General features: G+C 49.5%; 2 protein-coding genes across 4 annotated transcripts in view; one reads left to right on the top strand and one right to left on the bottom strand.

The window, feature by feature from the left end:
* Positions 1–11,664, bottom strand: part of LOC138799483 (zinc finger protein 154-like) — a 61,295-nt gene extending 49,631 nt beyond the window's left edge. Inside the window, exon 1 of the mRNA XM_069980730.1 lies at positions 11,626–11,664. The gene's annotated coding sequence lies outside the window, so the exon portion shown is untranslated. The remainder of the gene's footprint in view (positions 1–11,625) is intronic.
* The window catches only part of LOC138799488 (gastrula zinc finger protein XlCGF66.1-like), a 35,722-nt gene continuing 20,053 nt past the window's right edge, over positions 9,218–24,886 (top strand). Inside the window, exon 1 of one of the 3 annotated variants that reach the window (XM_069980745.1) lies at positions 9,218–9,339. In XM_069980745.1, coding sequence (XP_069836846.1) covers positions 9,219–9,339 — 121 coding nt within the window. In that variant the 5' untranslated portion in view covers position 9,218. Of the gene's footprint in view, positions 9,340–22,947; positions 23,058–23,274; positions 23,319–24,886 lie in introns of those variants that run through there. The other 2 variants (XM_069980747.1, XM_069980746.1) reach the window with 2 other exon arrangements.

The following is a 24,886-nucleotide window of genomic DNA, read 5'->3' as shown; positions in this document are numbered from 1 at the left end:
AATCACTTTTTTTCCTTCACTAATATTGTATACACTGGCCAGGAAGCTCCCATCCTCTCCGAACGGGTCAGGGGGTGATCCCAGCATGGCCCCCGTGTCGCGATGCACCCCCACTTCTTCCACGCGGCCGGTTCCGCGCTGGTCTGTCGCTCTTTGCTGTGAGGAGGTTGTGGGCGCCATATTGCTCCCGGTCTCCGAGACTCCCGCCGGTCTGAAAAAGCGGTCTATGCTGCCGGAGGACGCCACCGAACGGGTCACTGGACGAAGAGGGCTGTCTACTGCAGTCTTCTGGCGGGTGGGCATCACATAAGAGTTAGGTAAGCCCCGGTTTTAAAGGCTGAAACGGCCACTGGCACGGAGCTCCTGCGAAGTACGTCTTCACAGCTCCATAGCTAAGCCACGCCCCATGACGTATTTTCTAAAGTGGATTGATAAAATACAGCTATTTTGGTACAGTTTTTAAATTTTTTTTTTTTTACTGCATGAGTCGTGCGATATAATTATTGATAGTTTTATAGATTAGGTCATAACGATCTGTTTTATGTAACGTTTTTTTGTGTATAGAGAATGTAATGCATTTTTATTATGGGGGGTATTTTGGTGCACTTTTTTTTTTTTTACTTTTACACTAGCGTACATTACTGTGCACTAATGTAAATACTGAACAGTGATCTCTGATCACTGATATAATACACTGCACTAATATTGTAGTGCAGTGTATTGTATTATGCATCATGCTGACAGGCAATGAGCTCAGCCATGCCTGTCAGCAAAGTGCATGGAGACAATCAGGGGACCGGACAGCGTCGCAGGACCTCCAATCACGCGAGTATCACACGGCAGCCACCGGAACCCATTAGATGCCGCTGTCATGATACAGCGGCATTTAACGGGTTAAACTATGCGGAGCGACTGTTAGATGGGAACCAGGTCGACTGTTTAAGGACCCTGAAGGTAGAGCCTTATTTGTTCAAGGATGGTTGGAGACACAGCCAGTGGTTATTATTGCACTATACCTGCCTCCCCCGGCGAACCTGCAACTTTTGCACGATGCCGCTAACTTTGCTGCAATGTATCCCCAATCTCTGTTTCTGTGCATGGGAGACTTTAATATGCTATGGGACGTCAGCCGTGACAAGCTATATCCATCCCAGCCTGCCCCTTCCCCCTCTCAACCCTCTCCCTTTCAACAGTTCACTGAGGAACTTGGCTGGATAGATTTGTGGCGATCCAGAGATCCGCATGCCTCTGAATATACCTGCCACACACCGGGTAGAAATTCCCTATCTAGATTGGATTATATGTTTGGAAATCCAGCTATCAATTCTGTTCTAGACTCCATCTCCCACCTGCCGAGAGGTATATCAGACCACTCACCTCTATTGGCGGATTTCAATATCTTGCCAGGTATGGCGAACAGAGGCCCGCGTAAAATACATCCTTTCTGGCTGTCTCTCATGCAGGAAAATGATAGAATACCTGATCAGCTACAGATGTTCTTAACTGATAACAGGCTTGATGATAATCACTCTGCTTTTTGGGACTCCCTGAAGGCATACCTTCGGGGCTGTATCCAATCCTCTATATCTTACATCAAAAGAGAGACAGCCAGACAGGAGGATGACCTCGCTTCTCGCTGTAGGCATAGGGAGGAGATATTTATTGCCCAACCCACAGATAGTAACAGACTGGAGTGGTTACAGGCTGGTAGAACCTATATGTCACACCTCCATGATAAAACTAAACCAAGAATGTTCTTTCTTTCCCAAAAATACTTTGAACTGGGTAACCAATCAAGTAGCCTCCTTGCTCAGCTAATCCATCGCAATAGTGCCTCTCCAGCAGTACTCAAAATACGATCCTCCCAGGGTACGATCCTGACCGCTAGTGTGGATATAGTGAGCAGATTTGCATCCTTTTATTCTGACCTTTACACCTCTCATCTTGTACCCTCTACAGAGGAAATAGCCCAATTCCTGTCTAACATCCCGTTACCTGAGCTTACGGAGGAGACCCGAACCCAGCTTGATGCTCCCATTACGCTGGAGGAATTGCAGGAGGCACTGAAGGCGACGGCGAGAGGTAAGGCCTCAGGTCCGGATGCAATCCCTATAGAGGTGTATGCCCAATACTCCGATCACCTTCTGCCCGCCTTCCTAAAGGTCCTTAACGCATCTCTGGAGTTAGGTAGGCTTCCCGATTCTTGCTTTAACGCTAACATAGTGCTCATTTTGAAGCCAGATAAAGATCCACTTGATTGTGGCTCATACTGCCCAATCTCGTTGGTGAATTCTGACTATAAATTGCTCACTAAAGTGCTAGCACTCCGCCTTAACAAAATAGTTCCACATCTCATTCACAGCAACCAATCAGGTTTTGTGCCTGGCAGGAGCACTTCAGATAACTTGCGTCGTGCTCAGATAGTCACACAGCTTGGAGTGTCTCTTGGGCGGGACTGGGCCTTGGCCTCGCTGGACGCGGCCAAGGCCTTTGATTCGGTCGAGTGGCCATTTTTAGTGGAGGTGCTACGGAGATTCCGATTTGGTGACACTTTTATCTCTTGGGTCTCTATATTGTACCATCACCCTGAAGCATCCATTGCTCTGAATGGCTTGCTTTCCCCGTCCTTTCGGCTGGGGCGCGGGACGAGACAGGGCTGCCCCCTGTCCCCCCTCCTCTTTATCCTCTCCATGGAACCCCTGGCAGCCCTACTCCGGAGGGATGGTGACCTGTCTGGTATTCCACATTCCCTGGGAGAGGAGCGAGTTAGCCTGTACGCTGACGATCTATTGTTGACATTGTCAGACCCTGATAGATCTTTACCCAGAGCCATCACTATTATTAATGACTACGGCCGCTATTCCGGTCTGACCATTAATTGGTCTAAGTCTGCTCTCATGTACCTTAGTCCTACTAGAGATGGCCTGGAGGGCTCAATGGTGGCGGGATTGAAGGTGATCCGCACATTTAAATACTTGGGCATACACATATGTAAAACACCCTCGGAGACTATAACCCTGAATGTGGATCCTCTTCTGATCCATTTTAGGGACAAATTCCGGATCTGGGGCTCGCTGCCTCTCTCTGTCGCCGGACGGATAAATTTGGTTAAAATGGTTACCCTCCCTAAGTGTCTTTATGATCTGCAACATGTTTTTGTTCCACTAACCCAATTGTTTTTTAAATCCTTACACTCGGCTGTAACTTCCTTTATTTGGGGACCATCCCGCTCCAAGCTCCAACTAGCTAGGCTGCAAAGGCCAAAAGACTTAGCAGGCATGGCCCTACCCGATATTTTCCTATATTATCTTGCAGGCCAGCTTAAATACCTGGCGCAATGGACCCACGTTGACCCCCCTACCCCCCCTGAGGTGATGCTCCTTGACTCTTTCCCTCCCCCTTCACTATGGTCGCTTCTCACGGCTGACGTCCTCCCAAGGGCAGACTACCTTCCTGTGCACAAAACGGCCCGTAAGGTCTGGTCCCTTGCTCGTACTACCATTCAGTACGTTGATATCCCGTCCGAGTCCGGTCTCTGGCAGAACTCATTGCTTACACATTTATGTGGTCTCCCTGATTGCCAGTTTTGGTCACGGTTGGGGGTCAACACCCTAGCAGACGTCTTTGTAGATGACACAGTGGTCTCCTTTGAATATTTGCGAGACAAGCATGAAATTCCACACTCTCAGTTCTACCGCTTTTTGCAACTCAGGCATGCATTGAATGCCCAGTTTGCTCCACCAAGAGCTCGGATTTCCTCCTATCCACTCATAGGCATCATCAGATCCCAGGGTCCGGGAGGCCTGGTTTCCTTTCTGTATGATTATCTAATTCGTGCTAAAGCCCATAATCATCCTCTCCCCTCTCTGGGACAATGGAAAACGTATATTCCCTCTCTTACTGACGAGGATTGTGAAGAACTGTTGGAATCCCACTTACATGTCTCCCCCGCAGTAAATAACAAAATGACCCAACTCTATTTTATACACCAAAGTTACCTTACACCCGTCAGACTGTGTAGAATGGGTAGGATTCCAGAGCCAACTTGCCCTAAATGTACCCATCTACCAGCAGATTTCTGGCATATGGTCTGGGCCTGCCCCCACATACATAGTTTTTGGAAAGAGGTGACGGACCTACTATCAGAGGTGGTTCAAACACCTGTCCCGTTAGATCCCGCTATTTGTTTACTTGGGCTTCTAGATGAGGAGACCTGGCCTCACCATACCCGTATATGTATAAGGGAATCGCTATTTATGGCACGTAAGAGTATTGCCCTGAGGTGGATGGACAGACGACCCCCTAAAACTAGAATGTGGATATCATTGGTTAATAAAATAGTGGAATATGAAAGAGTGGTGTTCACTCATAGGAAATGCCTCAAGAAACATGATAAGGTATGGGGTTTGTGGAGTGCCTCTCCACTCACTATGACTTCTGACCATGAAGGGAGGTCCTAATTGACAGTTTATTATTGTTTTTTCTGTGACTGGGTACTGGTCCCTGTTGGACCGTTAAGTTGGATTTTGTTATCCTATTGATGTATGTAACATGATACCACACTGTTATCTTTCACCGTGTTCATGCCTTTATGCTTACACTTGTGATTCTGTGGCACTCATTCTAATAAACTGAGTTTAAAAAAAAAAAAACTATGCGGAGCGGAGAATCTTCCACTCCGGGTAGTTTCAGGGGGAGATCAGCTGTCACATGCCCTGCGGCGGCAGAGCATTCCGATACATCCGCCGTTAAAAGGTGTATGTATCCGAATAAAGCCCATTATGTGAATGAGCCCAGTACTGTAGTCCTAAATATTCATGAGAAGCAGAAAACTCCGCCCACTAGCTGCTGATTGGCAGTTATCTATATGTTGCAGTGAAATGACAGAATCAGGTATTTATTCAAATCGCTGAAAATGATGAAATGACCATGCCATTCTATCATTTCCCTGAAGAAAGTCAGGGATTTGATCAAATCCCTGATCCCTTTAAGGGAAATCATGGAATGAATTCTATGATTTCTCCTGCAGCATAAAATTTGCTTACTGTATCGCCTCCCTGCTCCCCCAGCCTGTTGGCTTTGCTCCCTGTCCGCATCTGCCGCCATGCCTGCCGCGAAGGAGTTACAGCGACATCTTGGTCCTCCTCGCAGTCCGCTTGCTGCTGTGGTGCCTGCTGGGAGGTGACAGGATGCCGGTGCACTATCATGGGCCCTCCTGCTACTGCTCCTGCTGTGGTGCCTGCCAGGAGGTATGTCGCAGGGGGAAATGGAACGGCTTGGTCATTTTATCATTTCCCGGGATTTGATCAAACCCTGATTCTATCATTTCACTGATACATAGGGCAGCTATTGGTCACTGCCCGCAACTCTGCGGAAGTTATCAGCCAGGACGAACAGATGGAGGAAGTGGCACAAAGGTAGGACCTTTCCTGCTCTCTGGAAATCCTCTTTAAGGGTCCTATTCCACGGGCTAAGGAGGGCCCGATCAACTATGTAAACGAGCGGTGATCTGCTAGATCGCCGCTCGTTTACTGGGCCTATTCCACGGCCCGATGATCGTTGAGCGAGGGCTGCGAGGGCTGCAAGGACATCGTTACATACATTACCTGTCAGATCTTCTGCGCACTGTCTTCATCCCCGGGTCCCGGCCTGTGATTGGCAGAACGCTCCGTCAGCTGCCGGCCATTCTGAAGAGAGCGCGCGGGACCCGGGGATGAAGACAGTGCGAAGAAGAAGCCTGGACAGGTAATTTATGATGCTGCTGCTTGTTAAATTGTCGCCCACCGCGCACCGCTATTCAACCGTAGCGATGCGCGGTGGGGGAACGATGATTTTAGGTATGGCCCTAAATAAACGATCAGCCGATGACACGATCATCGGCTGATCGCTCTCTCTATTTCACCGAACGATAATCGGACGATTATCGTTACTGTGGAATAGGGCCCTAAAGGGGTAGTGCGGCGCTAAACAATTATTCACAAAACACACATTACAAAGTTATACAACTTTGTAATGTACGTTATGTATGTGAATGGCCCTCTTCCCAGGGTTTCCCCCCCACCCAGGCTAGACCCCCGCCCACCATCTTGGGACAATGACATAGTCTTCGGGAGGCCGGCCGAACGGCTCCATCTGTCCCTCATGCCGGCCCCTCTCTGCCGCGTTATCAGCAGCTCAACCGCGATTGGCTGAGCGTAACATGGCTGGACATTGGTTGAGTGCAAGCCAACAGGAGGTAGCCGCCACCCCCCCCCCCCCCACATTCAACAGAAAAAAAGGGAAATTTTGGCAGCACATCTATGACTCTGTTCACACTGCAGGTTGCACGCTGCTTGTGGCTTAAGTACAGACAAAAAAAAGGTTCAACAGCAACCCACAGGTGCAAGGGCCTACCGTGTATACTCCTCCCAGCGTACACACCCATGTCCCAAGGCTGCTATAAAAGAGATCATTTGGCTCCTATCTGCCGAGTTGTAGGCTTATTCAGCCCAGTAGAGGCCATTGCTAGTGTGAAAATGCTAGAGTAGGGACCGTGTCTCTGGAGACGCCTTAACGTGGCGACATGGTACACTCAGTTTGATCAAATAGTTTGCTAAGATCCTCACTTTTGTAAAAAAAAATGTTTACATTTTAATTTTTAATATCTACAGAGCAAGGTGTTTACCGTGTGTACGCTGGGAGGAGTGTACACGGTAGGCCCTTGCACCTGTGGGTTGCTGTTGCACCTTTTGTTTTTTGTCTGTACTTAAGCCACAAGCAGCGTGCAACCTGCAGTGTGAGTCATAGATGTGCTGCCAAAATTTCCCTTTTTTTCTGTCAAAATAAATAGTTATGTCTCATAGTGGGTTTAGACAGAGATTTATCTGACAGATTTTTTAAGCCAAAGCCAGGAATGGATTTGAGAAGAGGAGAAATCTCAGTCTTTCCTTTATAACCTGTTCTCTGTTTATAGTCTATTTCTGGCTTTGGCTCTGTCAGATAAATCTCTCTGTGTAAACGTACCATTAGGCAGTGGTCTCATTAAACACTGGGTTTTACCACAAGGGGGCATTAAAGGGGTTATCCACCTAAGGGTACAAACACACACACCAGATACGCAGCAGATTTGATGCTGTGTTCAGTTATTTAGATCTAATCTGCTGCGTATTTGCTGCGTATTGCAGCAGTAAATACGCTGCGTATACGGTGTGTGTGTTTGTACCCTAAATGCTAAAAAATGTAATGCTAGTTGGTCTTACTCACCAAGTCCCCTGAGTATTTTGAGCCATTTCCTGACCTTCTAGCTGCTGCTGCTCCAGAGTTACAAGTTTTTCTAAAAGCTGATCAATAACAAAGAAGGTGCCAGCCAGGAAACTACATTTCCCATTATGCAGGGGTGGGCTGGGCCGGGGGGCAAGTGCCTCCCGGGCCGGTCTTCCCCACCAATAAGTGGGCCGCGACCCGTGGCCGACCCTCTGCTATAATTGAGACTGAAAGAATAGCGCGGCCGGCCGCCGCACTATTCCCTCAGTCTCTTCCGGGCTGCCTGATCCCCCCAGGAGCCGCAGACGTGCCGCGCGCAGGCACGTCTGCAGGCACCTACATCAGGTCCCCAGCAGTGACGTCACTTCCCTGACGCGCCGCTGAGGACCTGAGAGCTGAGAGAGGAGCCGTCGTGCTGCAGCAGCAGGGAGAAGCTGCTGCAGACTGAAGATCCGGCCCGAGGAGAGGTGAGTTGTTTTTCTTATTTTTTTTTTAAACCCCTCACATGTGGCCACACGGGGGGGGGGGGGGGGGGGGTATTCTATAAAGGAGAATGCACAGGGGGGCTATTCTATGAGGGGGGATGCTTAGGGGGGCTGTTTTATGAGGAGGGATGTACAGGGGGGCTATTCTATTAGGAGGATGAACAGGGGGGCTATTCTATTAGGGGGATGCACAGGGGGGCTATTCTATAAGGGGGGATGCACAGGGGGGCTATTCTATTAGGGGGGATGCACAGGGGGGCTATTCTATATGGGGGGGATGTACAGCAGGGGGGCTATTCTATATGGGGGATTGCACAGGGGGGCTATTCTATAAGGGAGGATGCACAGGGGAGCTATTCTATAAGGGAGGATGCACAGGGGGGCTATTCTATAAGGGGGGGGCTATTCTATAAGGCAGAATGCACAGGGGGGCTATTCTATAAGGCAGAATGCACAGGGGGGCTATTCTATAAGGGAGAATGCATAGGGGGGGCTATTCTATAAGGGGGAATGCACAGGGGGGCTATTCTATAAGGGGGGTGCACAGGGGGGCTATTCTATAAGGGGGATGCACAGGGGGGCTATTCTATAAGGGGGTGCAAAGGGGGGCTATTTTATAAGGGGGGATGCACAGGGGGGCTATTCTTTAAGGGGGGATGCACAGGGGGCTATTCTATTGGGACTGCACATGGGGGGCTATTCTATAAGGGGGGATGCACAGGGGGGGCTATTCTATAAGGGGGGATGCACAGGGGGGACTATTCTATAAGGGAGGATGCACAGGGGGGCTATTCTATAAGGGGGATGCACAGGGGGGCTATTCTATGAGGGAGGATGCACAGGGGGGCTATTCTATGAGGGGGGATGCACAGGGGGGCTATTCTATTAGGGGGGTTGCACAGGGGGGGGGCTATTCTATAAGGAAGGAAGCACAGGGGGGCTATTCTATAAGGGGGATGCACAGGGGGGCTATTCTATAAGGGAGAATGAACAGGGGGGCTATTCTATGAGGGGGGATGCACAGGGGGCTATTTTATAAGGGAGAATGCACAGGGGGGGGCTATTCTATATGGAGGGATGTACAGCAGGGGGGCTATTCTATATGGGGGATGTACAGCAGGGGGGCTTTTCTATATGGAGAGATGTGCAGCAGGGGGGGGGTATTCTATATAGGGGATGTACAGCAGGGGGGCTTTTCTATATGGAGGGATGTGCAGCGGGGGGAGGTATTCTATATGGAGGGATGTACAGAAGGGGGGCTTTTCTATATGGAGAGATGTGCAGCAGGGGGGGTATTCTATATGGGGGATGTACAGCAGGGGGGCTTTTATATATGGAGAGATGTGCAGCGGGGGGGGGGGGCTATTCTATATGGGGGATGTACAGCAGGGGGCTTTTCTATATGGAGAGATGTGCAGCGGGGGGAGGGGGGGGGCTATTCTATATGGAGGTATGTATAAATGAGGATGTTGCTGGAGCAAAAAGCCTAAAATGTCTGTCTGGCAGATCCCGTGGAGAGGAGTCATGGCCAGAGAAGCCTTCATGATGGCCGGAGCCAGATGGAGAAGAAAAAGAAAAGTGGACGTCTCTTCATGCAGAGAAGACGCCTACTGTGAGTCACTGAATGTAACTGCACTATAATCACTTATAAGGTCTTATAACTTATCAGGGGTGTCAAACTCCGTCCCTCCAGGTGTTGCAAAACTACAATTCCCGTCATGCTTTCTCTGTCCATTCATGATGGGATTTGTAGTTTTGTAACAACTGGAGGGACGGAGTTTGACAAGTGTGCTCTATTGTCTGTGTTCTTATACCTGAGATAGATAGATAGATAGATAGATAGATAGATAGATAGATAGATAGATAGATAGATAGAAGTGGCTATCTAGCAGCTCATTATGTATCTTCGATTACACATGAGATCACAACCAGCTGACACATTTTAATAATGAGAACCTTTTATGGGGATGATCCTGGTATTTGTACAGTGGATGTTAGTAAGTAATGGCGGCGGTGGTGAAGGGGTTGTGATATTTGTTTCTTTTATACTGGTATTATTGGTCTGGGTATACTGGATCTTAGTTATGGTTTGGTGGTATTAGTTAGTATAGGGTGGTAATGGTTGTGGTCACAGTGATAATATATGCTTCTTATATACTGGTGTATTTGATTTGGTCAGTAACGGTATATAACGGTATCAGTTCTGTTCTGGGGTCTCATCCACATACTGAGCCCCCACAGAACTATGTATTCTGATCTCCCACAAAGCCTACAGTATACAATACACCAATAATCCTCCAAGTACAACAGCTGCAAACACTACAACTTCCAGCATTTACTGACAGTCTGCAGCCCTCAGGATATGCTGGGAGTTGTAGTACCTCCTCTGATAACAGCTGGTGCTGTAGAGATTCAGGGCTGATGGATTTAACAAGATAAGAGAACCAGAAGGGCAATGTAAATGATTACAGCGCTGATAACAGGGTCACCAGGTACACAGCATGGTACCTTAACCCAGGTGCATTCACAGACAGATTTAGCTGACAGATTTTTTAAGCCAAAGCCAGGAATGGAGTTGAAAAGAGGAGAAATCTCAGTTTTTCCTTTATTAACTGTTCTCAGCTTATAGTCTGTTCCTGGCTTTGGCTTCAAACATCTGTCATATAAATCTCTCTGTGTAAAGGCACCCTAAGGTACTATGCTGTGCACCTGAGCTAGGTTCCCTTTAATCCAATAGATATATATCCTGGGATAGCTCTCATTACATACTATATAGCATGTGAGAGACCACTAGGTTTAAAAAAGTACTCAGGGGCTTGAGACATTTCATCCGGAGGTAAGACAATTACAAGGGCTTTTCGTGGCAGGGAACACTGGCCACAATACTATAATTCTGTGGCGCATGTGGTATCTTCCTTTCCCGCACTTATTTGGGGAGGGTAATACCAGGTAAGGGCCAGAGTGGTCCTTGAAGGATGGGCTGCTAGCCTGCCAATCAAGGGCCAGTGCTGTGTCCTTGCCGCCCAGGCTAAAATCTGCCAGCCAGCCCCTGCCATTATGCATCTCCCTTATTGTTCCGTTTGCATACTTCCCCTCAGCTTTCTTTTCTGCCCATTGCTGTCATTACTATTGCACAGTAAACACAGGATTGTTTTTTCACTGATTTTGCATCACATCACCCCGGTATGTATGTATTTACCTAGGTTTAGATCTCTGCTTGCTAACTGTGAATGAAAACATTATAGTTCCAGCCAAACTCTAAGAACATCTATAACACAATATACAGAGCTGACACACAAAGACAGGTGCATATACCTGATTCACTGACAGTAAGCAGAGATAGCACTATATTGTAGCTTTTCATATTAGAGAAACCTAGGCTCAGGCTTGTTTTTTTCCTTAAGAGTCCCATGATTTCTTTGAAGTCGATGGAAGATGGTAACCTGGTGGGTTTTGCCCATAGCCTGGCGAGGCGTCTCTCACATGCAGAGGTGGCACACAACTAATCCCATAAGGCAGATGTGTGCCAGTAACATCAGCCCTGCGATATACAATAGAGCCCAGTCCAGTTGTTATATACACCACCCCGTGCTCGGTCTTCACTCAGTACAGATGGGACACCATCACTCCCTTCCCTTTCTACAATCCCGTTACACTGTTTTTACAAGTGTTCTCTTCTTTCCACTCTGTACATTAGATCCCAGTCCCCTCGGTATGCACAGTATAGATGGCCGCACCGTCTGCAGATATACCATATATACAGGCAGCCCTAACACGAGATGGCACACGCAGAACGTACACTCTGACAGACGTGGAGAACACTCCAGTAACATCGCGGCAGGGAGTGAAGTCTACGGACGATCACACATAACAAAGGAAACGCCGCAGTTCTACTCACCTCTACTCCGCTGCTCAACTAGGCGCGTAAAGATGACGTCACCGCCCCAGGCCGCTGCGGATTTTGGGGGATGTAGTTTCTCAGGCGTTGGCTACACCTGGGTGACGTTATTTACTTCAGGAAACGCAGACGTTGTATCTAGATATAATCTCCGGTTATCCAGTGGCGCCTAGCGTCTCCTTCTGCTGGCACATGTATAGTAGGCATGAATACTTATTGCAAGCACCCTGGCCTCAAATAGCGTTAGGAAAGAAAACAGGGCCTTTTTTAAGTGAAAACGCCAATAAAAACGCAATGCAATCAGCGGCTGAGCAGGGACACTGCTTCAGCTACTGTTTGGCTGAGATGACGCTCGTGCATCATCATCTCAGCCAATCAGCTGCTGATTTGTCACGAATTTGAAGAGCCAGAGCCTGGCACACTTGTAGCTCAGTGTACCAGGCTCTGCTGAAGAAAGAAGACATCTGTGGTGAGTATCAATAGTGCCCCCATTTACCCCCCAGCACTGCACCCATCCCAGCAAGAAAGGGGGCAATTAAACCTCATCCTTGTTGGGATAGGTGCAGTGTAATACCAATGTGGCCACCATGGGGTTAAGTGAGGATGGCATGTATCCTCACTTAACCCCATGGGTGCCACATTGTTCTCTGTGGCACACAAACAGTTAAGTGTTGACCTTAACCTCGCGTGTTCCATACTGTAAGCAGCGTCTGCCAAGATGCTGCATACTGTAAGGTGAAGAACACCTATCAAAATAGTCAATCAGTGTAGTCTATCGAATCTGACGCAATGCTCTGAATACCCATATCTGAAAATCAAAAAAATTAAAAAAGCCCATCATTTTGACTGGTGTTCTGCACCTCACAGTATGCATCATCTTGGCAGATGCTGCTTACAGTCTGCCACACAATGAGTTAAGTGAGGATGCATGGCATCCTCACTTAACCCTACGGAAAACAGACAGAAATACCAAGCGGAACCCCCACCCACGGACTCCGTTTGGAGTCCCGCCTGCTATCTGTTTGAATGGGATGCCTCACGCGCTGCGGACGGGGGGGTTCCACCTGGAATTTTAGTTTTCCGTAGTGTGAATGGTCCCTTCCACTGTACCCATCCCAGCAAAGAAGGGGGTTAGGTGCCTTCCTTCCTTGCTGGAATGAGAGCAGCGCTGGGGGGGGGTGTCCGTATTTATACTCATCACAGATGTCTTCATTCTTCACCAGAGCCCGGGCTCTCGCTCCTTAAAGGGGTATTCCCCTCAAAATTATTTTTGCATTAATACTTTGCTCACCCGTAGCTTTCCATCTTTCCAATATAAATTTATTACGGATTATGCACAGTTTTGCTGTTATCTAGGTGCCCCCACCCCCACGGATTGCATAGAATCATCAGCTCTCAGTCCACTCCGACAAGCTCCCTGCTCCTGGCCTGCACCCTCCGAGACGGCATCACGTGTCTTTAGTCTCTCCAATGGGCCGGGTTAGTGCTTCTAATCCAGCGCACTGAAGAGAGGGAGGACACTGAGACAGTGACAGCAACTGCTGCTGAGCACTGTCACCCTCTCTGACAGCAGAGAGTGCATGATGGGAAATGTAGTTTCCTATCTTGAATATAAAACATCTTTTAGAAAAGGTTGGGAGCTAGGTTTGGGAGCATTTCATTTTTTTAGCTCTTGGGGGGAATACCCCTTTAAATGTGAGAACAGCAAATCAGAGACTGCAACCAGGACATTGCTGCGGCTGCTGGTTGGCTGAGATGACAAGGCACAAGTGTCATCTCAGCCAATCAGCGGCTAAAGCAGTGTTCCCACTGACTGCAAGAAGACTGGGGTGGCAGTAAGTTAACCCCCGCCCCCCCAACAGTGTGCAGGTATACTCTTGTTGTAGGGCTGGGCGGTATACCGTGAAAATATGTGCGGTATTTCACATATTTTGTATGTGCAGGGACGCTGGGCAGACAGGACATGGCTGTAGCTGATAGGATGAGGGGAGTCTTATCCCAGGCCCGAGACAGAAGGGCGATCACTGTTCCGAGACTACAGTCCGGGATCCGGATTATCGCTCCCCGTCCCAAGACGCAGACGCTGAGCCTGGGGAGCCCGGCAGGTGAGTGCAGCCTCGGTGTGTCCTGCGGTCCCCGCCTGTATCTCTCTGCCCGGGAAGCACAGGGCAGACGCCTGCAGGCTGAGGACTGGACTGCTGCTGCTGCACCGTGACCGCTCAGCCCCCTCCTGTCTCTGCCGGGATCCGTCCTGTCAAAAAGGGCAATTGCCGTGCAGAGCAGTGACCTGGAGCAAGAGCAATTCCGAGGCTCCAGTCACTGTGCGCTGCCACAACTATCCCCCGCATGTAACAGCCAGCAGCCTTCAGGAGGTAAGCTACTACTGTGCTGCTGCCGTCCACACAGCCCTCCCCTCCCCCGTAACTCACAGCCGGCACCGGTCTCCGGGAGGTCCCCGGCCAGATAACGATCAGCTGGGATAGGGACAGTGAGTGTAGCGGCAGGTTACTGCACAGACCAGCCAATTTCTTCTTTAGCTTTACTGCACTGCCTCTTATCACTCACTTATACAAGTTTTTGCCCCAGTCTTCACGCTATATGTCTATGCTCAAATACAATGTTTATCCAACTACTGTCAAGACTCTAATAATAAAACTTAACTTTTATTGTTAATAATAGTAAAAAGTGCGATAACTGAAGTTAAAACTGTGGATGCAATGCGGCTGGACCTACAGTGATAGCATTCATTCAGTTCATTATATATCCAAAGATATTGTAATACTGCTATAAAGATATGGGGGAGATTTATCAAACATGGTGCAAAGTGAAACTGGCTCAGTTGCCCCTAGCAACCAATCAGATTCCACCTTTCATTTTCCAAAGAGTCTGTGAGGAATGAAAGGTGGAATCTGATTGGTTGCTAGGGGCAACTGAGCCAGTTTCACTATAAACCATGATTGATAAATCTCCACCATAGTCTATGTGCTAGGATCTACACCGCCTGTGTCACTGTGAGCTACTTTATGATGATGGTTTAGTCAACTGACTTTTATCCCAGCACCAGTGTAAATCAGCGTCCTGACTTAGTGTCTAATGATCGTAGCTACTATTATAGCCGAGCAATGTAATAAATCAACAGATGTAGCCGTCTCTGGGGTGCTCAGCATATAGCCGGCTTAGCCTAAGCACAACCCAATAGCTGTATCACTCTCTAATTGCCACTAGTTTTGATATATATGGCGGGCCTGTTACATCACAACCGTGATTTAAAATCTCACAGACACCCTCCACCCACCCGACGTTTCACCACATAAATCGTGGCGACAGTCCCCCTTCCTCCAGTGTGTACATAGTGTATATATATATATATATATATAGACTTGTCCCTTCCTGTGTGTATGTAGCTGTATAACTCTGCTAATAATGACAAATAATAATGACTACAGAGTAAATCCACAGCCTTGAGTTGCTGCTCAGTGAGTTTCTTTTTACTTTTTTTAAACAAAATATCCCCATTTTGGCACGGGCAAGTGGGTGTGGCTTGCAAAAGGGGCGTGTCATAATTATCGTTCAATTATCGTTACCGCAGCTACTTGTGCGATAAACCGCGATATTGATTTTGGCCAATATCGCCCAGCCCTATCTTGTTGACATTTTGACCCGAACATGGACTACAGCCCAAAGTGCAAAAAAGACATTAACACATACAGTGAAAAATAAGTTCCAGAAAAAAACGCAACCGCATGAAAAAAAGCCACGCATTACATTTGCGAACCTGTTAAAATGTTCAGGTTGGGCCACTTTATCCAAACCCGAACACTTTGCTTTTGATGCCCTGCGGCTTCAGAGATTGGATAGCTGTGGTTGTATCCATGTTTTGCAGTTCTCCCTAGGGCGGCATCCAACTTACTTTAAGACCCCCTGGGCCCATCCAAGTGGTAAAATGAAAGCTGAGCTTTTGTTGTTATGAACAACAAAGAACATTGCTACTGGTAGTCTGTTCCCCCCCCCCCCCAATATTTATAGCAATTTATTCTTTGTACTAGGGCTGGGCGATTAATCGAATTAATTCGATTAATTCGCCCAGAATTTGAGAATCGATTTGATTTTTTTTTTTAAATCGAAAATTGAATTAAAAAAAAAAATCATTGGATGCGTGCGGCCGCGAGGGAGGCACGTTCGTTGCGGCCTCCATCTACTGAAGTCTGCCTGAGGAGGGAGAGCGCCCAGCAGCGTCCTCTGTCCCCGCTGCTGACCCTCCCCCATAGCAGGACGAATACACGCGCTCCCTCCCGGCCGCACATGGAGGTCCCTGGAGGAGGCTGAAGAATCGGGTGATAGTGTCGCTGCTAGAGCTGTACAGCCAAATTGGGGGTCTGCACTGCGCCCCCCGATCCGGCTGTATCACCCGATTCTTCAGCCTCCTCCGGGGACCTCCACGTGCCGGCGGGAGGGAGCGCGTGTATTCGTCCTGCTATGGGGGCGGGTCAGCAGCGGGGACAGAGGACGCTGCTGGGCGCTCTCCCTCCTCAGGCAGACTTCAGTAGATGGAGGCTGAAGGGTCCGGTGATAATGTTGCTGCGGGTGCTGGAGCCGTACAGCGGGATCGGGGGGGCGCAGTGCAGACCCCCGATCCCACTGTACAGCACCTGCACCGACACTATCACCCTCCACACCCGATTTTTCAAACTCCTCCAGGGACCTCCATATGCTGCCGGGAGGGGATATTCGGCTCAGCGGCGGGAGGAGGAGCCCAGGCCCATGCTCCCCCCCCCCCAGTGTGCCCCATGCTCCCCCCCAGTGTGCCCATGCTCCCTCCCCCTCCCCCCCAGTGTGCCCCATGCTCCCCCCGTGTGCCCCATGTTCCCCCCCCCCAGTGTGCCCCATGCTCTCCTCCTCCCCCAGTGTGCCCCATGCCTCTCCCCCCCAGTGTGCCCCATGCTCCCCCCCCAGTGTGCCCATGCTCCCTCCCCCCAGTGTGCCCCATGCTCTCCTCCCCCACAGTGTGCCCCATGCTCCCTCCCCCCTGTGTGCCCCATGCCTCTCCCCCCCAATGTGCCCCATGCCTCTCCCCCCCAAGTGTGCCCCATGCTCTCCTCCCCCACAGTGTGCCCCATGCTCCCCCCCCCCCCAGCGTGCCCCATGCTCCCTCCCCCCCAGTGTGCCCCATGCCCCCCCAGTGTGCCCCATGCTCCCCCCCAGTGTGCCCCATGCTTTCCTCCCCCCCAGTGTGCCCCATGCTCCCTCCCCCCAGTGTGCCCCATGCTCCCTCCCCCCCAGTGTGCCCCATGCTCCCTCCCCCCCCAGTGTGCCCCATGCCTCTCCCTCCCCCAGTGTGCCCCATGCTCCCCTCTCCCCCAGTGTGCCCCATGCTCCCTCCCCCAGTGTGCCCCATTCCTCTCCCTCCCCCAGTGTGCCCCATGCCTCTCCCTCCCCCAGTGTGCCCCATGCCTCTCCCTCCCCCAGTGTGCCCCATGCCTCTCCCTCCCCCAGTGTGCCCCATGCTCCCTCCCCCCAGTGTGCCCCATGCCTCTCCCTCCCCCAGTGTGCCCTATGCCTCTCCCTCCCCCCAGTGTGCCCCATGCTCTCTCCCCCCATGCTCCCCCCCCACAGTCACCAAGGTTTCATGGGGCCCCATGCTCCTAGCTATGTCCCTGCCCCTCATCTATTCCTGTACTACTACACCTCTCATCTGTTCTTGTACTACTACTACACCACTTATCCACTATGCCTCCACAATACACTTGTCTCAAACATCATTAAAATAGTATCTGATGCTGCAAATAGAAAAATTTGCCCAGGCCCATGCTCCCCCCCCCCCCCAGTGTGCCCCATGCTCCCCCCCCACCCAAGTGTGCCCCATGCTCCCCCCCAGTGTGCCCATGCTCCCTCCCCCTCCCCCCCAGTGTGCCCCATGCTCCCCCCGTGTGCCCCATGTTCCCCCCCCCCAGTGTGCCCCATGCTCTCCTCCTCCCCCAGTGTGCCCCATGCCTCTCCCCCCCAGTGTGCCCCATGCTCCCCCCCAGTGTGCCCATGCTCCCTCCCCCCAGTGTGCCCCATGCTCTCCTCCCCCACAGTGTGCCCCATGCTCCCTCCCCCCCGTGTGCCCCATGCTCCCTCCCCCCTGTGTGCCCCATGCCTCTCCCCCCCAATGTGCCCCATGCCTCTCCCCCCCAAGTGTGCCCCATGCTCTCCTCCCCCACAGTGTGCCCCATGCTCCCTCCCCCCCCAGTGTGCCCCATGCTCCCTCCCCCCCAGTGTGCCCCATGCCCCCCCCAGTGTGCCCCATGCTCCCCCCCAGTGTGCCCCATGCTTTCCTCCCCCCCAGTGTGCCCCATGCTCCCTCCCCCCAGTGTGCCCCATGCTCCCTCCCCCCCAGTGTGCCCCATGCTCCCTCCCCCCCCAGTGTGCCCCATGCTCCCTCCCCCCCCAGTGTGCCCCATGCCTCTCCCTCCCCCAGTGTGCCCCATGCTCCCCTCTCCCCCAGTGTGCCCCATGCTCCCTCCCCCAGTGTGCCCCATTCCTCTCCCTCCCCCAGTGTGCCCCATGCCTCTCCCTCCCCCAGTGTGCCCCATGCCTCTCCCTCCCCCAGTGTGCCCCATGCTCCCCCCCCAGCGTGCCCCATGCTCCCTCCCCCCAGTGTGCCCCATGCCTCTCCCTCCCCCAGTGTGCCCCATGCCTCTCCCTCCCCCAGTGTGCCCTATGCCTCTCCCTCCCCCCAGTGTGCCCCATGCTCTCTCCCCCCATGCTCCCCCCCCACAGTCACCAAGGTTTCATGGGGCCCCATGCTCCTAGCTATGTCCCTGCCCCTCATCTATTCCTGTACTACTACACCTCTCATCTGTTCTTGTACTACTACTACACCACTTATCCACTATGCCTCCACAATACACTTGTCTCAAACATCATTAAAATAGTATCTGATGCTACAAATAGAAAAATATTGTTTATTTAGCAAAAAATAAATAAATCGAGATTTAAATAGAGAATCGTCCAAAAAAGAATTTAAATCGAGATTTTATTTTTTGCCCATATCGCCCAGCCCTACTTTGTACCATTTGGGGCTTTTTTTTTTCTTTATTCTAAACTATGTAATTATGTATTGAATACAAAATATTGCACTTCTTTAGTAGCCACACACATTACAGTGTATAGCTACTAACAGTAAGTTGAAGGCAGAACACAGTCGTGCTAGTGTACTGACACAGCCATGTGGCTGTGGTATCGCCCGGATCTATTTCTTTTAATCTCCAATTTGCCATAGACTACTATACAGGGTGTATATACTACAGCCGTGGTTCCATAGACTGCTATTCAATTAAGCAGAGATGGCCTTAGGGTATGCGCACAATTCGTAAGCGGTGGATTCTGCAACGGACTTTGCGTCTATTTTCCAAAGTGTGCACATAAACTGGATTCACACAATGAGACTGCGAAATACAGGCCATGCCCACATGAGATGGCCAATGGGCGCACTATTTTGCTGGTAACATGAGCATAGTCTTGCCTGCCTAAGGATATGTCCTCACCTACTTAACCCCTTAAGGACCAGGCCTGATTTGGCCTTAAGGACCGGAGCAAATTTTATGAATATGACCTGTGTCACTTTATTCATTAATAACTTCGGGATGCTTTTACCTATCCGGCTGATTCTGAGATTGTTTTCTCGTGACATATTGTACTTCACATTTCTGGTAAATTGGACTCGATACTTATAACCAATCTTTAAGAAAAAAAACAAAATAGCGTGAAACATTTTAAAAAATGCATTTTTCCAACTTTAAAACTTTTCTGCTTATACAGAAAATGGTTATACCACATAAATTATATATTAAATAGCATTAGCAACATGTCTACTTTATGTGGCGGCATTTATTAAACTATATTTCATTTTTTTAGACAATATGGCACAAATGTGGAAAAATGTGACGTGAAAGTGAAAATTTTCATTTTTTCACTTTCACAGCACAAATGGGTCATCAAGGGGTCCATATCCTCATTGCACCCCTTGTTAGATTCCTTGAGGGGTGTAGTTTCCAGAATGGGGTCACTTGTGGGGGGTTTCCACTGTCTTTGCAACACAGGGGCCTTTTAAATGCAACATGGCCCCTCGAAATCCATTCCAGCCAAATCCAGCCTCAAAAAATCAAATGGCGCTCCTTACCTTTGGAGGCTTACCCTGCGACCGCATGGCGCTTTATGTCCACATGTGGGGTATTTCCGTACTCAGGGGAAATTGCTCTACACATTTTGTGTTTTTTTTATCTTTTAGCCACTTTTGAAAATGAAAAAATTATGACAAGATCAATGATTTAGAGTAAAAAATTTTAAAAAAATTACACTAAATGTTGGTCTAGCCTTGATTTTTTTCCATTTCCACAAGGGGTTAAAAAAGAAAATAAACGCAAAACGTGTAGGGTAATTTTCCCTGAGTACAAAAATACCCCACATGTGGACATAATGTGCCATATGGGCACAGGGCAAGCCACCAAAGGGACAGAGCGCCATTTAGATGCTGGAATGGAGGATGGAGGCCATGTCGCAATTACAAAGCTCCTGTTCTGCCAAGACAGTAGAAACCCCCCACAAGTGACCCCATTCTGGAAATTACACCCCATAAGGAATCTAACGAGGGGTGCAGTTAGCATATGGACCCCACTGGTAACAGGCACATATGTAGAACATGTGCCGTGAAAATAAAAAATACAATTTTTTTCATTTTCATGTCCCAAGTGTGGCCGTCACCAGGGGGCCATATACCCGCTGCCCCCCTTGTTAGATTCCTTATGGGGTGTAGTTTCCAGAATAGGGTCACTTGTGGGGGGTTTCTACTGCCCTGGCAGCACAGAGGCTTTGTAATTGCATCATGGCATCCTCTAATGGGAATGGCGGCCATATCTATTTAGCTGGGGAAAAGGGACCATTCTAATTTATTTGGGGATGTTAGGCCAATTATTAGTTTATAATGTTGAAAAGGACAGGTGTCCATCAAATTCAACCTGTGTTGATCCAGAGGAAGGCAAAAAAAAACCTCGTAAGGCAGACGACAGTAGCCTCATCACTGGGAAAAAATTCCTTCCCGACTCCATAATGGCAATCAGAATAATCCCTGGATCAACGTGACCCCTGAAATAGGAATAAGGGACAGAATTTTAGATAATGTAGAACTCCGATGATGTGTGGTACGCCTTGAAGCGATCCAGTATGCAGAGGCCGGGGTGATCAGGACAGGCATCACACTGGAAAATGGTGTCCTTCCTGATCCCCCTGTTACGCCACACTCTGCACTTCTTCTGGGGTCTCCCATTCTCCTGTGTGCGGGACGTCACCTGGAAAATGTATGTGCGATATGGGGTCCCTCATATCCAGAAGCGCTGGGTCCACTCCATGGCTGCTAAATATTAGGGCTCTATTACTGCTTCTGATATGTTCGGATCGTGCCGCAAGCTACAGTAGCTCAGGCAGCGAGGGACCGGAAGAGGGGGGTGCTGGTATAAAAGTTATCCCCGTACGGGTGGTAACCTTTATCCAGCAGTGGGAAGATCAGTTCCCGAACGATCTTCCCATAACTCAGAGGATGGGGGGGGAGGGGGCATCTGGGGGCTGGATTCGGGTGTCCCTTCCTTCATACACTCTAAGGGTACGTGCACACTGTGGAATGGGGAAGGATAACCCTTTGTGCATTCCGCAGCTGGCACCCGCCGGCGGACTGATGCGGGCGCGCGTCTCCGTCCGTGTCATAGACTCCATTATATGCACGGGCGGATTCCACTCTCCGTCCAATGTGTTCATTCTTTGGACAGACGATGGAATACACCCATGCATAACATGGAGTCTATGACACGGGGGAAGATGCACGCCTGCATCAGTCCATCGGCGGGTGCCAGTTGCGGAATGCACAAAGGGTTATCTTTCGCCATTCCGCAGTGTGCACCTACCCTAAATCTGTAAGTGTACCCTGAGGTACTCTCACAGAGTTTGTAGGATTTCACGCCATACCGTCATCTCTTATTGGGACGGTACTGGCGGAAAAGACGTGTCTGGGGGGCAGCGTACGCGACGCTACCCCCAGACACGTCACTGGATGATGAGGATGAGGATGAATGGAGGAAAGAAGGATCCCCCCCCATTCATCCTCACTGGCTGTTTCGGTGTCGGAGGCAATAATAACGTATGCGTCTGATACCGAAAACACGCCGGGGGCCACTTTTATATAGGGATTGGTATATGGGGTATGTAGTGGTGTAGTGTCAAACTTTATTCAATGTAGTGTAGTGTAATGTAGTGTTTTTTACGTGTTTTTTTACAGTAAGTATAAAAAAAAAAAAAACCTATGCCAAAAATGGTGTTGCTGATAAATGCTGCACTTATGTGCGGCACTTATCAGCAGACCGTGGCAGTAGGATATAGAAAAAAAACACCCTACGCCAAAAAGGAAGAGTTGCTGATTAGCAGCGCACTTTCGTACGATGCTGATCAACACTCAGCGGCGATAGGGTGCGGAAAATAGAAAAAAAAAATTGGGAAAAAAAAAAGACTTTTACTACATACTGAACATCCCTATAGATGCCGATAAGTGTATTACACTTTTCAGCCGCTAGAGGGCAGCAGAGCGCAAAATCCGGAAAAAGACGACGCTGGAGCCGAAAAAAGCCGAAGGGGACCCCACGGAAGAAGCTGAAGACGAGAAGACAAGGACGCCGCAAACCCGGAAGACGCCGATCAGGACCCCCGGACAGGTGAGTAATGTACAAATACCTGCTCTGGACCCCTCAGCTACCTAGCTGAGGGGTCCAGAGCAGGTATTTATTACTTTTGGGGAGTTTGATCGCTGTTCATGGCGAACGGGCCGGCGGCACCGTGACCACCATTACTTTTTACAGTAATGGCGGTCGGTTACGTCCTCGGACCTCGTCCTCGGGTCACTGATGGCCCGGAAAGGTTCCGATCGACGCTATTGGCTGATCTGAACTGATCAGCCAATAGCAGCGATAGACGGCATGGGGGGGGAGGTTAACAACCCCCCATGCCGACAGGGAGAGATAGCCTGCAGTGTATTTCAGCAGGCCATGGCTCCCGATCGCATGTCCGCGGCGCCCTCTTAAAGGACCCGCGTACCAGTACGTCATGGGTCCTTAAGTGACAGTGATTTCTTCAGCAACTGCAAAACTACAACTCCCATCATGCTCTTACTGCCTGGACTAGAGAAAAAAATAAATTGCACTTTAGGTAAAGTACACAACACGACCACTAGATGGAGGCAATACACAGCACAGAGGTCTAACCATCTTAGACCACACAATACACAGCCAGGACTACCACCCCTGCAGCCCTCATACCACGATCGTCATTGCAGATGCAAGATGCGAGAAAAGTGACATGGATACGCTGAAGCCGTCACAATCATACTCCTTACTGAACGACAATAGAAGGTAAAGATGACGTCATTATATCTACCAAGAGCAGCTAGTGATGTCACTACATCCAATTATGGTAACTTCAGGCTGCCCAATTAAACTGACCAATAAGAGAGAGGAGGCGTGGCCAGCGACAGATCCTCACTGAATCCAAGAGGTCCAGCTGAATGTATGGAAGAAAGTTCAATAATATAATAACATCCAGGTCAGAGGTCATAAGGGGGCGGGGCACAGGACCGGTACAAAGGAGGGGATCACTGATGAGACTGACAGCGGGTAATGTATCAGAGGAGGTCAGCCTGTCATATACAGGAGGAGCAGACTCTGGTGTCCTGGCTGTGTGATGTATAATACAGGTGGAGCAGACTCTGGTGTCCTGTGTGATGTATAATACAGGAGGAGCAGACTCTTGTGTCCTGGCTGTGTGATGTATAATACAGGAGGAGTAGACTCTGGTGTCCTGTGTGATGTATAATACAGGAGGAGCAGACTCTGGTGTCCTGTGTGATGTATAATAAAGGAGGAGCAGACTCTGGTGTCCTGGCTGTGTGATGTATAATACAGGAGGAGCAGACTCTGGTGTCCTGTATGATGTATAATATAGGATGAGCAGACTCTGGTGTCCTGTGTGATGTATAATACAGGAGAAGCAGACTCTGGTGTCCTGACTGTGTGATGTATAATACAGGAGGAGCAGACTCTGGTGTCCTGTATGATGTATAATATAGGATGAGCAGACTCTGGTGTCCTGTGTGATGTATAATACAGGAGGAGCAGACTCTGGTGTCCTGGCTGTGTGATGTATAATACAGGAGGAGCAGACTCTTGTGTCCTGGCTGTGTGATGTATAATACAGGAGGAGTAGACTCTGGTGTCCTGTGTGATGTATAATACAGGAGGAGCAGACTCTGGTGTCCTGTGTGATGTATAATAAAGGAGGAGCAGACTCTGGTGTCCTGGCTGTGTGATGTATAATACAGGAGGAGCAGACTCTGGTGTCCTGTATGATGTATAATATAGGATGAGCAGACTCTGGTGTCCTGTGTGATGTATAATACAGGAGAAGCAGACTCTGGTGTCCTGACTGTGTGATGTATAATACAGGAGGAGCAGACTCTGGTGTCCTGTATGATGTATAATATAGGATGAGCAGACTCTGGTGTCCTGTGTGATGTATAATACAGGAGGAGCAGACTCTGGTGTCCTGGCTGTGTGATGTATAATACAGGAGGAGCAGACTCTGGTGTCCTATGTGATGTATAATATAGGAGGAGCAGACTCTGGTGTCCTGTGTGATGTATAATACAGGAGGAGTAGACTCTGGTGTCCTGGCTGTGTGATGTATAATACAGGAGGAGTAGACTCTGGTGTCCTGGCTGTGTGATGTATAATACAAGAGGAGCAGACTCTGGTGTCCTGTGTGATGTATAATACAGGAGGGGCAGACTCTGGTGTCCTGGCTGTGTGATTTATAATACAGGAGGAGCAGACTCTGGTGTCCTGGCTGTGTGATGTATAATACAGGAGGAGCAGACTCTGGTGTCCTATGTGATGTATAATACAGGAGGAGCAGACTCTGGTGTCCTGTGTGATGTATAATACAGGAGGAGCAGACTCTGGTGTCCTGGCTGTGTGATGTTTAATACAGGAGGAGCAGACTCTGGTGTCCTGGCTGTGTGATGTATAATACAGGAGGAGCAGACTCTGGTGTCCTGTGTGATGTATAATATAGGAGGAGCAGACTCTGGTGTCCTGTGTGATGTATAATACAGGAGGAGTAGACTCTGGTGTCCTGGCTGTGTGATGTATTATACAGGAGGAGTAGACTCTGGTGTCCTGGCTGT

The sequence above is a fragment of the Dendropsophus ebraccatus genome, chromosome 8 (assembly GCF_027789765.1).
Source record: "Dendropsophus ebraccatus isolate aDenEbr1 chromosome 8, aDenEbr1.pat, whole genome shotgun sequence".
In the NCBI taxonomy this organism is placed as follows: domain Eukaryota; kingdom Metazoa; phylum Chordata; class Amphibia; order Anura; family Hylidae; genus Dendropsophus; species Dendropsophus ebraccatus.
The sequence above is the reverse complement of the archived record's forward strand: the minus strand, read 5'-3'. Positions and strand labels throughout refer to the sequence as shown.